The following is a 17200-nucleotide window of genomic DNA, read 5'->3' as shown; positions in this document are numbered from 1 at the left end:
ACAGCAACAGCGGCCCTCTTGGGGAGAACTCTGGTGAACCAGATCTGGCCCATGGGCTGGTACTTGCCCACCAGTAACCTAGAGACAAACAAGTGGGATAAAATACAACATTGTTTTATAAAAGGTAGTTCCTTCCAGACCAACCTGATCTCCTTCTTTGAGGAGATAACCAATGTCCTAGCAAAAGAAAATGCAGTAGATCTAATCTACCTGGATGTCAAGAAAAGCCTCTGATATAGTTTCACACGAGAAAGTATTAATTTGGAGAAGATGGGGATTAACACCAGACTCCCAATGTAGGTAAGAGACTGGTGAAAGGGCAGGCTACAGCTGGTCCGGCTGAAGGGTGAACTGTCAGGCTGGAGAAAGGTTACCAGGAGTATCTCCGGAGTGAGCCTTGTTTAACATTGTCATTCATGGCTTTGGCAAACAGTGTGGGACTGTGCCAGTGCCCCTCTCGTATACGGAATGGATCTCGTCATGTTCACCAACGGGGAGGTGATGTGACAAATCACCTCCACATTAGTGTGCAGAACAAAATTACCAGGATGGGGCTAAGGGGTTCAGAGTGTGGGTTGGGGTTCAGAGTAGGGCATAGAGTTGGGAGTGAGGCTGGGGGTGCAAGTCTGGCTGGGGGAATCAGGGTATAGGCAGACTGCCCTGGGGTTTGAGTTAGGGGACTCCCCCTAGCTCTCTCTGCCAGCAGCACAGCACTCCAAGAGAAGGCACCTTACTCTCCCACTGGCATCACGGCTCTCAGTGGAGGAGGGTCTCTCTGCCCCACAGCAGCACGGAGCACCAGGGCAAGGGGAGAGAGCTGTAGCAGCTTTGCATGCCCCAGTTTGCTCTCCTCTTGAGTTCCTGCCTACCCCTTACCTCTCTCCTCTTAAGTCTCCTGCTGCATAGTCATGCTGCCACGCAGCACAGCGGGAACTTAGTAGTGTGCTAATAAAATTTGCAAAAACACACAAAGTTGTAAGGTACTGCCTATATGGAGAAGGACCAGAATATCATTCAACAAAATTTGAATGATAAGTTAAATACTTGTAGGCTTGAAATTAGAGCAGGGGTTCTCAAGACAAAGTTTTGGTGGCCTTAGAGTGCGACCAACAACTCTCGCTGGTAGTTGCTCCAACACCATTCCCTAAAATATTTAATTAGCTTTAGGGAAAAATAAATATGCCCATATATTTGTGTCCAAATCATTGTAACGAATGCATTGCTAGCTATTAAGCCTGTTGTGAAAAGCGAAGTTAGCAAACACGCAGGTATCACTTCTCATAGCAGGCTTACTCAGCCCCGGAAAGACTGGGGACATATTAAGCCCTGGAGGGAGGGGGAGAGATGGGCCAAGGCAGGCAGCAGGGGCTGCAGCCTGAAGCCCTGTGGCTGGAGGATGGAGCCCAAAGGTGGACACCCAGAGTGCAAGGCTGGAGACCAAAGCCAGAGCCTACTCCTCTGAGATCCAAAGGCTGATGTCCAAAGCCTGAGCTCCACTGCTCGTGGGAAGGTGGGGAACTCACCCACTACCTGTTTGTCTATTGTTGTACCCCAGGTGTCTCCGGCAGGGGAGGGGCAGGAGGGCCCAATCCCTGCTGGTAGCCCCAGCAGCCAACACCAAGGCAGTGCATCCAGGATCACAAGGGAGGGGAAGGGACCACTGCTTTGCTCCCCCCATACCAGCCTAGGAGTCTGTGGCTGCAAGAAAAGCCCTTGGTGGCCACATCTGAGAAAGGCTGAACTAAATAAAGGTTTCTAACCATCAGAGGAATGAAGTTCTAGAAAAGCTTTTCAAGGAGAGAAGTGAGGGGGGGGGGAACCCCTAACCCATTTTAAGACTGAACTTGGTAAATATATGGAGGGGAGGATATGACGAGATTGCCTGTAATGGCATATGGCCAATCCACAACTTCCGTTAGCAAATATCTCCAGTGGTCAGAGAGAGGATACTAGAGGCCTTGGACCTATACAAACTTTATTTTAGTGCTTCTATCAATGCTCACACCAGAAATTCTGAATCCTGAAAAGGGCATAGAAAGTGTGGGTTTATATTAGAGAAGTTAGCCCATTGTCTACATTATTGCTAGTCTGGCATTTGGCATCACTCACAGACCTTAGTGTGGTGGGTGGAGAGCCCTGTCTCACCTTGTTGATGAGGATGCTGACTTTGTTGCCATTAGCATTGCACTTAACAGATGCAATGCCCCCCAGGCCAGAAAAGAGCTCAATCAAGTTCTTACTGCTGCAATGCACTTTCGCCTCCCTGTGGGGACAGACAACAGTGATTAATGTTGTGCCAAGAAAAATGTTAGCGCTTGAAAAAAACAGTAACAAATATTTTTCAAACTTCAGAAAAGATCTTTAATAACCAAATTAAACAGGCCTGAGCATCCAAATCCTTGAGGTCTTCTCACAATTTCTACCTTTGGTCCCAGATTCTAGCTTCCCTTTTAGAGGCTTAAACACAGCAGGAGTAAACTTCAATGTTGTGCAGTGTTCCCACATCAACAAGAAAAACCTGACATTGGCATCTCTAAGGTGGAATAACTATCCTGTCCCATGGGGCGTTCTACTAGTATAACTATAATGCTAGCCAGTTCTTCCATGTAGAAAAGTCCTAGGCTCTGTCTAGACTGGCATGATTTTCCGCAAATGCTTTTAACGGAAAAGCTTTTCGTTAAAAGCATTTGCGGAAAAGAGCGTCTAGATTGGCACGGACACTTTTCTGCAAAAGCATTTTTTGTGGAAAAGCGTCCGTGCCAATCTAGACACACTTTTGCGCAAAATAGTACTGTGCTGTCTACTCTGGCCCTCCTGCGCAAATGATTTGCACAAGAGGGCTTTTGCCTGAACGGGAGCAGCACAGTATTTCCGCAAGAAGCACTGATTTCTTACAGTAGGAAGTAAGTGTTCTTGTGGAAATTCAAGCAGCCAGTGTAGATAGCTGGCAAGTTTTTCCGCAAAAGCAGCTGATTTTGCAGAAAAACTTGCCAGTCTAGACACAACCCTAAGGACTTGTCTATGCTGCCTTGCAGTATGGACTCCAGGAGCATGAATACAGGCACGAACTGAAAGGATCCTAGTTCATATTAATGTAGCCCTCTCCAAATAGGACTATATTCTCAGCCCCATAGTCTGCTGCCAGTTAGGCTAGGTCTACACTGCAGGGTATTTTCAGAAAAAGGTATGCAAATTGTTAACCGCAATTTGTGTACCTTTTTCCAATTTTTTTTTGGAAGAGGCTTTTCCGATATTTGGCCCATCTACACAGGGCCAAATGGTGAGAAAAACCTTCTCTTTCGGAAGAGCCCTTATTCCTCATAAAATGAGGAATACAGGGCTTCTGAAAGAGTGCACCCACTTTTTCAGGAACTGATCCAAAAAAGCGGATGCATTCCCTGGATGCAGCAGAGTTTTTCCGGGATACCAGAGGTATCCCAGAAAGACATAGCCTTAATGTAGATATAATCTAAAGCTACATCTAGACTGCAGGCTTCTTTCAGAAGAAGCTTTTTTTGGAAGAGATCTTCTGAAAAAAATTCTTCTGAACGAGAATGTCCACACTGAAAAAAAAAAAAAAAGTACAATCTACTTTTTCGAAAGGGAGTGTCCAGATTGAATGGATGCTCTCTCACATGTTAAGCTGTGATTGCAATGGACAGAATGGCCACCAGGGCGGGCACCTGTGCTTTTTCCTCTTTCATCTTCTTCCAAAAGAACTCCCCCTTCCCCATCCATACACACCTTTTTGTGAAAGAGTGCTTTTGCAAAAAGGCTTCTTCCTTGTAGAATGAGGATTACTAATGCCGGAAAAACCCCTCTGTTCTTTCGATTTTCTTGAGGAAGAACGCAATTGCAGTGTGGATGTTCCTCAAGTTTTGTCGGAAAAATTGACATTTTTCCAACAAAACTCTGTAGTGTAGACATACCCTAAGAGATTGAATCATTCACACTTGTGTCTACTTTTCTCCCTATATCCAATCAATCCTTCCTACTGTAGCAGCCACAGTAATATCATTCACTCTGTGCCTGAGAGGACACTTTCTATCAGTCATAGCTAACAAAAGTTACAATATTTATTTTTAGATTTATGAAATGAAAACAAGACATTGCCTCTGAATTCACATGGAAAAATAACATTCTTGGGTACTACAGTTTATGGTCTCTTGTTAATTCCAGAGCAAATACGTTCACTTTACAATAAACAAGTTTTTTTTAAGCCCTAAAAATTCAGCCTGATATCTGAGAGTTAGGATGGATTCTTTCACTCTTCAAAATCAATATTAATAATAAAGGCATGGCAAGTCACAGTGACACCCTGCACAAATAAGGCCCTCCATGATACCTGTGCAATGCCAGTGCTGTTAATGGGTATTCACAGGTTTGACTGACTTCACTTTTGCAAAATAGTCTGCTGAGAATACATTAAAAAAAAACAGAATTCACTTGCCCTCTTGGTTCTTCAGGGTTTGTCACTAACCATCAGCAGAACATACAGAAGTTTTGGCTGTGTCTAGACTGGCCACTTTTTCCAGAAAAGCAGGTGCTTTTCCGGAAAAAACTTGCCAGCTGTCTACACTGGCCGTTTGAATTTCCGCAAAAGCACTGACGATCTCAAGTAAGATTGTCAGTGCTTTTGCGGAAATACTATGCTGCTCCCGTTCGGGCAAAAGTCTTTTTCCGAAAAACTTTTGCACAAAAGGGCCAGTGTAGACAGCAGAGATTTGTTTTCCGCAAAAAAGCGCGTCTAGATTGGCCACGGACGCTTTTCCGCAAAAAGTGCTTTTGCGGAAAAGCGTCCTGCCAATCTAGACGCGCTTTTCCGAAAATGCTTTTAATGGAAAACTTTTTTAAAAGCATGCCAGTGTAGACGTACCCAAGGAGCTTAAGTGTGGAATCAAGGGGTGCATCTACACTGCAGGGCTTAACTAGAAATAAGCTACGCAAATTGAGCTATATCAATTGCGTATCTTATTTCGAAATAGGAAGTGTCTGCATAGCACTTATTTCAAAATAGAGCACTCTTCCTCCGACTTCCCTTATTCCTCGTACAATGAGGGCTACAGGAGTTGGAGTAAGAAGTCCTCCAGCTTGACAGTATTTTGACGCTATTTTGAAATAACTCCCTGCTGTGTTGATGCGGACTAAGTTATTTCGGAATAATGCTAGTGTTGCAGTGTAGACATACCCAACAGGTACGTCTGACAGTCTCTTGTCAGAGTAGAAGCACACTTCAACTTAACAATATGACTAATATTAATGAAACTCTCACTCATTTCAGAACTTAATCAAGCACTTCACCTCGGGACAGGTTCATTTGAAAAGATAAGCCTTATATCTGCCCCGTAAGTCAACAAACTTTGGCTCTTTTGATTCAATAGAAGTGAATTCCAAAGTTGAGCACCTTCTATTCCTCTTATGCTTGTACTTACAGGCTGGCAGTAGAAATATCCAAACTCTTCAAGTAAGGAAACCGGGAGAGAAAGAGTTGCATTCAAGACCCAATCCACAAAGGGCATGTCTACACAGCAGGGCTAAACTCGAGATAAGCTACACAATTTGAGCTATGCTAATTGTGTAGCTTAAGTCAAAATAGCTTATTTTGACTTTTGGTGCTGTCTACATAGCAGTTATTTCGAAATAGAGCGCTCGTCCCCCAACTTCCTTTACTCCTCATACAATGAGGGTTACAGGAGTCAGAGTAAGAAGCCTGTTATTTTGAATTGGCCACTGTAAGCAGACAGGATACTGGGCTGGATGGTCCTTTGGTCTGACTCAGTGGCCGTTCTTATGTTCTTATGAATTTATTTAGAAATAATGGACTTGCTGTGTAGGTATATGCCTGAGGTATATGCCTCAGGAATGCCTGAGGTTATTCCAAAGTAACGCTGCTGTGTAGATATAACCACAGTGATTCACAGATTGAAGCCACCATCTTGAGAAAGAATTTCACAGATTCCACCCCCACTTCCCAAAAGAATTGCTTGTTACAGAAGAAAGGCCATACTGGATCAGACCCACGGTCCATCTAGGTCAGAATTCTGTCTTCTGACAGTAGCCAATGCCAAGAATGAATTAACAGAACAGAATCAAGTTATCTATACCCCCTGTCGCACATTCCCAGGTTCTGGCAATCAGAGGCTAGGGACACCATCCTTGCCCATCCTAGCTACTAGCCATCGATGGACTTATCCTCCGTGAATTTATCTAGTTCTTTTTTGAACCCCATTAAAGTCTTGGTATTCATAACATCCTCTGGTAGGGAGTTCCACAATTTGACTGTGTGTTGTGTAAAGAAATACTTCTTTTTGTTTTAAATCTGCAACCTATCAATTTCATTTGGTGGCCTCTAGTTCTTGTGCTATGGAAAGGAATAAATAACTTTTCCTTATTTATTTTCTCCACACCAATCATGATTTTATAGACCTCTATCATATCCTCCCTTAGTCATTTCTTTGCCAAGTTGAAAAGTCCCACTCTTATTAATCTCTCCTCAGATAGCAGCCTAATAATTTTTGTTTCACTTTTCTGAACCTTTTCCAATTCCAATACATCTTTTTTGAGATCAGGTGACCAGATCTGCACAGAGTATTCAAGATCTGGGTGTAACATGGATTTATACAAAAACTATGTGATATTTTCTGTAACCCTGTATTAATGATTCCCAACATTCTTTTGGGTTTATTGGCTACCACTGAACAATGATTGGATGTTTTAAGAACTATCCAGAGTGACTCCGGGATCTCTCTTTTGACTGCTAACAGTTAATTTAGTTTCCATCATTTTATATGTATAGTTAGGATTATGTTTTCCAGGACGCATTACTTTGCATTTAGCAGTGTAACCCACACACCCTGCTGGTTGTGGTACTATTCATCTAGTGGCAAAGAGACCACTTACAGAGAGAATGAGTCTGCTCTTCAGACTTAGCTTACGCTCATGCATTAAGCTCCAGAGGTCCCTGATTTAATTCTGCCTGCAGATGATTGGGGTCTGCCAGCATTACAAGTGGAGGCTTGTTTGGGATTTGAACTCAGGACTTCTTGCACTGATTATTTCACAGCTTCCCAAACGGCTCAGAGGGATGGAAATAGATATTATCAGTTGGTTTAGGTCTTGAGCCATTTTTGTAAAGTGATGGTGAGTAGCCCTGAAACAACTGATTGAGTGGTCTTATCATACTGGAATATCCCTTCCCAAAGCATCTATAATAACCAAAAATGAACATAGGGCAGATAAGTTCTGAGGCCTGGGACAGGTGGAGACAGCTTCAATTTTTGATGGATCTGTGGCAATACCTTACTCTGACATTGTCCCAGATAAGAGACTAAAGAGTGGCAAACCTTACACTTGTCCAAAGAGAGTTTCTAACCTTCCTCTTTTAAACAATTAAGGACTTTAAGCAACTGCTCTTCATGTTCTTCAAGAGTCTGACCAAAAACAATTAGGTTATCCAAATAGACAAAGACTTCCAGGAGTTTCATGTCTCCAACTGTTTGCTCCATTAATCTTTGAAAGACAGCAGGAGCTGTACAAATGCCTTGGGGCATCCTCTCAAATTGGTAAAATCCAAGTGGACAGATAAAAGCAGTCGTTTTTATCTCCCTTATTTATGGGTACTTGGTAATATATCCACTTACGTCTATGTAAGCAGTTAAGAACATCCTCAATCCTCGGCATTGTATATTGGTCTGGGACGGTGCACTTAATCTTTACGCATTCTGTCAGATCCATTCTTCTTCCTCACCACAATAAATGGAGAGGCATATGGGCTTCATGACTCAGAAATTATTCCACCAACCACCAAATCATGTAGGTGTTACTGAACATCTCCACATCAGCTGGAGCCAGGTGGCAAGATCATTCTTGAAAAGGTTGAGAATCAGGTTAGATAGATCTCATGCAGAGTACTTTTCGCACAGCCCATATCCCATTTATCTTGGGAGAAGACGTCAGCATGTGCTAGCATTTTCCTGCAGAGGCGCTGTTTCCATTCTTCAGAGATAGGGGAATCTCCAAAATCAAAACAATCAGGTACCAAGACTTTAGTATTGCCCTTGACAGCTGCAGCATGCATTTGAGGTACTACATCAACTGGTAACAACTGGGCAATTACTATCCCAAGCCAAATGATCACTTTGTGAGTAGATAAAATTTCTAACAGTAACTGTGATCTTCCTAGCAGACTCTATTGTAGTGGCTTGCACCTCAGGTCTGACCACAAATCCTGCAGGCAGAGACATTTCCTCCAATTTATCCACTGATCAGTAGGCTGAAGAGGAAACTTTGGGATCCCAGTCACTTGACAGGACGTACCAGGTGGTATGTGTACAGTTCTTTTCTTTGCGTACCACATATTGCCATACCTATTAGCACCGTTACCAGAAATTGAGAGTCTCCTTAGGAGCATTTATAAACCTCACAGATCTTTGGGTGGATAGGCAAGGTACTGATGCAAGGATATCCCTGGACCAGACTGCTCTTGGTTCCAACCAAGACTATGACATTATTCTTGACACGGGGGTCTGGACACACTAGAACTAAAGTATCCAGCTTCTTGGGAACTCCCATGATAGACTGCAGGAACTCAATCTGAATGGACAAGTATCCTTTATTTGGGTATTTTTGATTACTCAACCCCCAGATTTTTAAATTATCTAAGGGTTGGATGGGCAAGTGATGAAGGTAGGCACTATAAAATGTCTTGTATAGAATGGTGACCTATGAACCACTGCCCAGGAGATTGTGAGCATAAATGCCTTTTATTTGATCCAGCTCCCATTATCTCTGCTCAACCAGTCCTTGGGGCAAAACCCTCTTGGTATTAGCAACCTGTCAGTAGGACTTAGTGGTCTTTCTTGAAGCACTAGTTTGCTCCTTAACTGGGCTTCTTTGAAGTTGCCCAATTTCCTTCTTGCTTGAATGAACTTGTGGGTGACTTGTAAATCCTCTTCTGCAACACAGTCTAGTTTCATGGGACCATTGTACCCACGCTTGTAGTAGCAGAAGATGGCACCTCTTCAATTAGTTTTACCAGAATCTCTTGACCAATGGGTGATATTTTAGACTCTACATCATTGCTTTTCACAGGGGCATCCCTCCTTTGCAATTGAGAGGGTCTGTGCACACCTTGTGAAAAGTTCAGTTATGACTAGCACATTACAAGTATTTTTGCTATCAGGTTCATATATCACCTGGCAGCTTCATTGGCCTGCAGTAAAGGAACTGTGAGTAACTGGGACTGCTGTTTAGGAAAGTGCTACATGGGAAGGAGACTAGAAGAAAGACTGAGGAGTTTGAGGAGAGGCAGAGTGATCTGCCCAATGTCTCCACTCAAGCTACAGATCTTCAAGTGTGCCTACACAACTGTCTGGGGTTCTGAAATCCAGAGCAGTGTATCCTCGGAGTGGGGGGGGGGGGATCATGGCAGTGTAAATGCCAGTAAAGTTTCATTTAGTACTGTATACTTTATTGGGTACTTTATTTTACTCAACTGCATGCTGTGGATTTAATTCAGGAGTGATATTTAATCTGAGTCTATTAAACCCTGTTTCTTTAAGTTGCTAAGTAAAGGTGTGTTATGTCTAATTTAAGTACACTGGATGAATATTATTTGTAACTGTTATTACTAATTGCCTCTGATAGAGGCAGCGAGCGAGGGGGCAGGTGGCACCCTGGAGACGGTGCTGAGGGGAACCAGCTTTTAAGCCAGCTCCCCCCAGCACTGGCTCGTGTTCTCCCCCCTTGCTGCCTCTCAAAGAGGCAGCAAGGAGGAGGGTGTTACAGGAATCACGGGGCCAGCGGGGACTCAAGCAGTCCCCACTGGCCCGATGTTCCCACTGTGGTGCTTCAGCCTTTGAAGCAGCTGCAGAGAGAACCAGGGGGAGCGGTTCTGCTTTTGAAATATACAAGAACCACGTGCTACCTGCTACACTTCTACTTTTGAAATATACAAGAGCCCTGCAAAGTTCTTGTACATTTCAGAGGCTGAAGTGGCCGCAGTGGGAACCAGTGCAAGCAGGAACTGCTTCAGTCCCCGCTCGCGCAATTTCTGTGCTGCACCCTTGCCCCCTCCCCTCCAATGTGACAGTGCTGGGGGGAGATGGCTTCCCCCAGCACTGGCTCCTGCTCCCCCCTTTGCAAGTGGGGTGGGGGGGGAAGTAACTAGTCAAGTCACTACTCGACTATCTGATAAGCTTATGCTTAACAGATGGTCGACTAGTTGCTTACATCCTGACTAGTTACCTCTCTCCATTCTGAAAACTCAGAGAGAGGTGCGAAATTTCCTTTTCTGTTCCTAAAGCCAGGCTTCTTACATGAGAGAGTATCAAGCTACACGATGAGCCATTAGGTAGCTCAGAAGGTTTGACTAGTGAATGACAGTGGCAAACCATGATGTCGTGAGTATCAACCCCAGATGGGAATCACTGTGGGGAAAAGGTAATTATTTCAAGTTTCCCTTCCTTCTAGAAGAAAAGAAATAAGCCTTACAAATTCCACTCCACTAACAACATTATATTTATCCCCAAAAAAGTAGAGGACTTTCTGCTACCAAGCAAAATCATGACCATGATTACTGGAGTGCTAATGGGCACAAACACTGAAGATCAGAAAACCCTGAATACACTATGGCTACGTCTACACTGGCCCCTCTTCCGGAAGGGGCATGTAAATTTCACGAGTCGTCGTAGGGAAATCCGCGGGGGATTTAAATATCCCCCGCGGCATTTAAATAAAAATGTCCGCCGCTTTTTTCCGGCTTTTAAAAAAGCCGGAAAAGAGCGTCTAGACTGGCCCCGATCCTCCGGAAAAAGTGCCCTTTTCCGGAGGCTCTTATTCTTATTTCAAAGAATAAGAGCCTCCAGAAAAGGGCACTTTTTCCGGAGGATCGGGGCCAGTCTAGACGCTCTTTTCCGGCTTTTTTAAAAACCGGAAAAAAGCGGCGGACATTTTTATTTAAATGCCGCGGGGGATATTTAAATCCCCGCGGATTTCCCTACGACGACTGCTGAAATTTACATGCCCCTTCCGGAAGAGGGGCCAGTGTAGACGTAGCCTATAGGTGTTGTTTACATGAATACATGAATTTCTTGCTTTCAGGGGTTGAGTTCAAGTCTTCAATGAGAATTCAAACTCATGGAGAAGCAGCAGTAACACCACTGAAGCCACTACTTTTGACCCCAAATCTCAGACCTGGAAATGTGAGAATACAAAAAGGACATCTCACTAGAGTGACTGGTCAGTGTATAAAATAACAGTGGTTTATCAGATACTACTGACCTGGCAATAAACTTCACTAGGTAAGGCTGGGTCTCCTAACCTCAGCTTCTTTCTGTAAATACTAAAAGTCGAGATGCAATATAGTTTTTAAAGAATTCAAGGACTGAATAGGCCAAGATAACCTCTACAGGGCATGGACACACAGGCTACGTCTACACTACACCCCTCTTGCACAAGAGCCGTTCTTCCTGAAAAAATGAGGAAGAACGGCTCTTACGCAAGAGAGGGTTTTTGCGCAAAAAGGAGCCATCTACGCAGCTCCTTTTTGCGCAAAAGCCTCTTGTGCCAAAACAGCCCCTAATTAATTATGCAAATGAAGCATGTCAATATGCTAATATTCATTTGCATAGGCTTTTGTGCAAGAGAGGTGCAGTGTAGACATAGCCCCAAGAAAGCTTGCACTTCTACTGCCTTTGATGTACCCATGAATTCAGTCTCTAGGGCTGTCTGTCTAGCATTTTTCACCAGCACAAAATTCCCATATGGATTAAAAAAAAAAAAAGATAGAAACCTAAGCTATGGACTGAGACCCTTGTAAATGCGTACTGATACCTGCGAGAGAGATCAAAGATTTTAAAATGAGCAAGATCCGTTCCCACAGCCAGGAAATTCCCGCAGACATCCAATAGGCAGGGATTTCCTTCTGCTTCAGTGAACACCAGCAGCTGTTTAACAGTACCCTGAGGAGAGGGAGACAGCAGCAACTTTAAATGTTAACTTTCTAATAGGGAGGTTTTTCTTTCAATTGAGTTAGTACATCAAGCTCACTTCCATTTTATCCCAACCACCACCACCAATGTAATAAGTGCATCACAGCAATTTGTTGACACTACCCTATCTAGGAACAACTATACAAAAAACAAAGGAAAACTGATCTTTCTGAGGATCCCTTTGTCAAAGTCTTCCAACCTGTGATCTGCACGATGTAGTGGTCATGGACAGGTGCTTCTCACCTGGCTCCAAGTTGCTGTGGTGAGAGAGCACTGGGGTTGTTCTCTCTTTCTGGGGCAGCCTGCATACTGAACCCCTCAGCCTCACCACAGAACAATGATTTAAATAAAGAAAAAAAGGAAGTTACTCACCCTGTGTAGTAACGACTGTTCTTCAAGGTGCGTGTCCCTGTGGGTGCTCCATGTAAGGTGACAGGTCATCCCAGGAGCCACAGAGTCGGAGCTTTTGTGTAGCAGTTAGCAGTTGGGCCACACATACGCAGCAGGTGGCTCGCGCTGTTGGCAGCTGGCCATTTCGCACGCGGCCTGACCCTCCCCATTTTGTTCCTCGTCTATTGCAGACTCAGAGTAGTGGGGAGCAAGGGAGGGTCATGGAGCACCCACGGGGACACACACCTTGAAGAACAGTCATTACTACATAGGGTGAGTAACTTCCTTTTCTTCTTTGGGTAATGTCCCCATGGGTGCTTCATATAAGGTGACTAAAAAGCAGTACTTGTGATGGCTCATGGGACTCGGAGTCACTGCTTCATAGTGGCAGATAACACTGCCATGGCCACTGCTGTATCTGTCACCAGTGGAGGCATGATGGCGTAATGCTTAGAAAAAGTGCGGTCGGATGACCACGTAGTTGCCTGGTAAATGTCTTTGAGAGGCACACTGCTGCGGAATGCTGTGGATGTTGCTGTAGCATGGGTGGAGTGTGTTCTCAGCGCCGTCCTTAGCGGTTTGTTTCGAAGGAAATGGCCCTGGAGCATGCAACCTACTGTCAGTTTGGAAATGCATTGTGTGGAAATTGGGTTGCCCTTGGAGTAGTTTACAATAGAGACAAACAGACATGGGGACTTGCAGAATGTCTGAGTCCTGTTGATATAAAAAGCCAAAGCCCTTCTGACATCCAGAGTGTGAAGCATGGCGCATGTAGGAGATGTACATAGCGTTGGAAAAAATGCAGGTAGGACTATGGGCTCATTGATGTGGAAGCAGGTACTGACTTTAGGTAGAAAGGTCCAATGCAGTCTCAGAGTCGCTTTGTCTTTGGCAAAGACCATTTATGGCAGACCCACCATTAGAGCTCCTAACTCACTGACCCTTCTTGTGGAGGTGAAGGCCACTAGAAAAAGCACCTTCATTGTGAGGAGTAGGAGAGGGCATGTGGCCATAGGTTTGAAGGGAGGCCTCATAAGGGTCTCAAGGACCAAGTTTAGGTCCCATGAAGGCAGAGGGATCCTGTGAGGGGGGAGGGAGGGTTCTGGAGTCCCCTAAGAAATCTCATAGTGACCAGATGTGCGAACACCAATGACCCCTCAATGCAGTCATGGAAGGCTGCAATGGCCACTAGTGTGCTTTAACGGAGGAAATAGATAGGCCGCCACTCTTCAAGACATGTAGGTAATCGAGTACCACAGGAAATGGAGCTTTTCCAGGGTCGATGTGCATCTGATGGCACCAAGATGAGTTTTTGCAGGAAAGTTTTCCTTGTAGACTGCCTCTTGCTATGTAGGAGGACAGTTCTTACTTTCTCAGAGCAACCCACTTCAGCTCCGCGGAACCAGAGAGGAGCCAAGCCTGAAGGTGAAGGGTCTTAGGATGGGGGCCACATTGTGGGAGAGAAGATTGTGCCTTTGTGGAAGAGGATACAGTGGTTTGATGGACATGCGCTGGAGGTACAGGAAACATGTCTGTCTGGACTAGGATGGTGCCACTAGGATGACTCGAGCTCTGTCTGAGCAGATCTTATGCAGTATTCTGTGAATCAATGGTATGGGAGGGAAGGCATAGTGAATCAGTTTCTCTCATGGGATTAGGAATACATCGCTGCTATCCCCTGTCCAGTCCCACGATCTGTCATTGAGAAGTCCCAACTGTGAAAAATGGAGTCTGTCACCTCTGGGTGAAGTTTCCACTCGTGGTCTATGTCAAAATTGCGGCTGAGAGCATCCACCATGATGTTGTTGACCCCTGGTTAATATGCTGCTCTTAGAAAGACCCCATGCTCAATACACCAGTTCCAGAGCCAAAATCCCTCTGCACAGAGGGATCAGGAGCGAGCTTCACCCTGTCTGTTTATGTAGAACATGATGATAGTATTGTTCGCCAGTATGCAAACGGTGCAACTGGTGATGATCAAGCAAAGTATCTGTATGCATTCTAGACAGTTCTGAGCTCGAATAGATTGATGTGCAGCATGGCCTCATAGGGTAATCATTTGCCCTGTATCTACTGTTGGTGTAAATGTGCACCCCATCCTATCAGTGAGGTGTCCATTGTAATCTGTAGTGATGGTCCCAGTTGAAGAAAGGGGACCCCAAAGAGCAAATTGTGGGTGGATGACTACCAGTCTTTGCTTGAGCACCATAACCGGCTTATGCAATGGGTGCCACAATGGTCTATAGACCATCACCAGTGAACACTGGAAGGCATGGAAATGTAGGCATGCATACTGGACCACATAAGTGCTGGCAACCATGTGGCCCATCAGCTGGAGGCAGGTATGGACAGTTTTAGAGGGGTTCGCCAGTAAGATGGTGACTCGGTCATGTAGTGTATCAAATCTTTGTTGCAGTAAATAAGCTCTGGCTGATATTGAGCTAAGCCATGCCCCTATGAATTCCAAGTTCTGAATCGGATTGAGAGTTGACTTCTGGTTGTTTATTAGGAGACCTAAGTAATTGAAGTATCGGGGGGAGCCGTGTTAGTCTGAACCTGCAAAAGTGGCAAGGAGTCCTGTGGCACCTTATAGACTAACTGAAGTGTTGGAGCATAAGCTTTCGTGGGCAAAGACCCACTTCATCAGATGCATGTAATTGAAGAGTCTTTTGGTCTTTGACACCATTTCTGTTGCCTCCATTCTCATGTGGGCCTTTATTAGGCAATTCTCTAGGTATGGAAAGATCACAACCCTTTGATGCCGAAGGTGTTAAGGGTAAAATCCTAAATAGTTAAATGGTTGGCTTGTAATGTATGTTTGGTTTGCAATGTTTGATATTATAGGGATTCCTGTTAAAATAAAAATGGAGGAACTGTCATACATTTCGTAAAACAAAATGAAAGACAAGCCACATACCCTGGGTCTGTGAGATCATGATTTTCCCGTGTTTGGCAGAAAACAGGTAAACGAGTTCCAGTTTAAACTGTATTTACCTCGGAAGTACATCATACTGTAACAATATGGTTTTTCTGAAGCCATGTTGGAAGGCCTGTGGTAGGCCTGAACCAATGCTTTCCTCTGCAGACAGACTGAAGCGCAGCAGTCATTAGCTGTAAGGCCTAGAGTCGCATACTCACATTCCATCTAAATCGCATTAAAACAGTGTCACACCAGGTTGTGAGAAGAGGGTTTTGTCCTGATAGCCTGCCACTACAGATCTCAAGATGGGTAAAGAAAACTTAAGTAACACCGTTCTGTCTGGCAAGACACTGCTTATCCATAGTTGAGATTGTGGAATCCGCACTCTACGGTTAAATACCCTCACTTTCCTACTGTTTATCTGTATGATCTCTGTCTGGTTTCTGTCTGCTCTATAAATAATTTTGGTAGGTGTAAATCAATTAAGGTGGTGGGGTATGAATGGTTGGTAATTTTGTTATGATTGGTTAGTAAAATTATATTAAAATAATTGGTTATGGCAGGGGTTCTCAAACTTTGTGATACCGCGACCTCCCTCTAAGTTGCTCGAGCGGAGCCTGAGCTCCCGATCCTTTCTAGGCCTGGCTGTTAAACTGCGGCAATGGTCGCACTTCTGAGGCATGTGCGACTCCTCCAGGAATGGGATAGCAAAGACTGTTAACACTTGTGGTTGAGGGCTGCACTGTAGGGGCAGATATTCTTGCTTTAACTAACCGCCAGCCTGTGGCAAGGCTTGGTGTTTGTGTGTTATCCAAGCAGTTAATTTGTTTCTTCTTTTTCTTCCTTGAAAGCGGAGGCACTGCCGGTACCTCGCTGAAGGAGCAGCTCGTCCTGTTCCCTTTTTTTTTTCTTTGAAGTGGCAAGACTGTAGCAAAGGTCAATATAGCTGCAGGAGGACAAAAGATCAACAGAGGAAAGTGAAAAGTCCTGTGAGGAGAGGAAGCCTGAAGCAGCAGGAGGGTTCCATCCACAACCGAGGGTGGTAGAAGACGAATTGAAGGGCGGAGTCGGGCCGCGTGTGAAGCAGCCAACAGCGTGAGCATACGTGGCCCGACTGCTACCTACTGCAAAAAAACGCTGACTCTGTGGCACCAGGAATGACCCATTATCTTATGTGGAGCACCCACGGGGACATCACCTAAAGAACAACATTTATTTAAGGACCCGAGCAACTCCAGGTAAATCTTCTAGTTGTAACACATAACAAGTACAATAGGGTCAGCAGCAGAGCCTTGGGCACAGGACTGCCAGCTGGGATGCTGGGCAGCAGCAGAGACCTGGTGCAGGGGCAACAGAGCCCTACGCACAGATGCCCAGATCCCAGGCAAAGAAGCTGGGATACTGGGCACAGTGGGGATCCCTAAGCACAGAGCCTGCACCTGGGATCCTCGGATACAGGGCTGACAGCAGAGATGCCAGGTGCACCAGAAATCACCTGGCATGGGGCTGATTTTTAAAACACCACAGACTTTAGAATGAAAGTTTGCAAAACAAATTTCTAAATTGTTCTCACAAAATCTACACAGGGATATAAACATGTACATGTTTGCACAAAACATGCAGTTACATCCACAGAAATTCTAACTACAGAAGCTTGTGCCCATTTGCATGCATATGTATCCATTCTAGGATTGCAACTATATTTTACACGTGCATTTAACTGCTTGTGCCCACGTATTTTGACACATTTTGAAAAATCTGGCCCTTACAAAGTCCTTTGTCTATTGTTGTTTTGTTTCTTATTATTTAGATTGTATTAGTGCTCAAATATGCTAGGTGTTTTATAATATAGAAAATGACATAAGTCGTTCAGCCAAAACTTTCAATAGCACATTTTCCT

The 17200-nt window shown here is 44.6% G+C and overlaps 1 protein-coding gene across 5 annotated transcripts in view; it reads right to left on the bottom strand.

Annotated features, from left to right (window-relative positions):
- Positions 1–17200, bottom strand: part of IFT140 (intraflagellar transport 140) — a 214143-nt gene that overhangs the window by 114239 nt on the left and 82704 nt on the right. For all 5 annotated transcript variants that reach the window (XM_075898985.2, XM_075898987.2, XM_075898984.2 and 2 more), the window contains exons 13-14: positions 11833–11960; positions 2146–2263 (exon numbers count right to left, since the gene is read on the bottom strand). In XM_075898985.2, the coding sequence (XP_075755100.2) occupies positions 2146–2263; positions 11833–11960 (246 nt within the window). The remainder of the gene's footprint in view (positions 1–2145; positions 2264–11832; positions 11961–17200) is intronic.

The sequence above is a fragment of the Pelodiscus sinensis genome, chromosome 15, assembly GCF_052426305.1.
Source record: "Pelodiscus sinensis isolate ZL-2025 chromosome 15, ASM5242630v1, whole genome shotgun sequence".
In the NCBI taxonomy this organism is placed as follows: Eukaryota; Metazoa; Chordata; order Testudines; family Trionychidae; genus Pelodiscus; species Pelodiscus sinensis.
The sequence above is the reverse complement of the archived record's forward strand: the minus strand, read 5'-3'. Positions and strand labels throughout refer to the sequence as shown.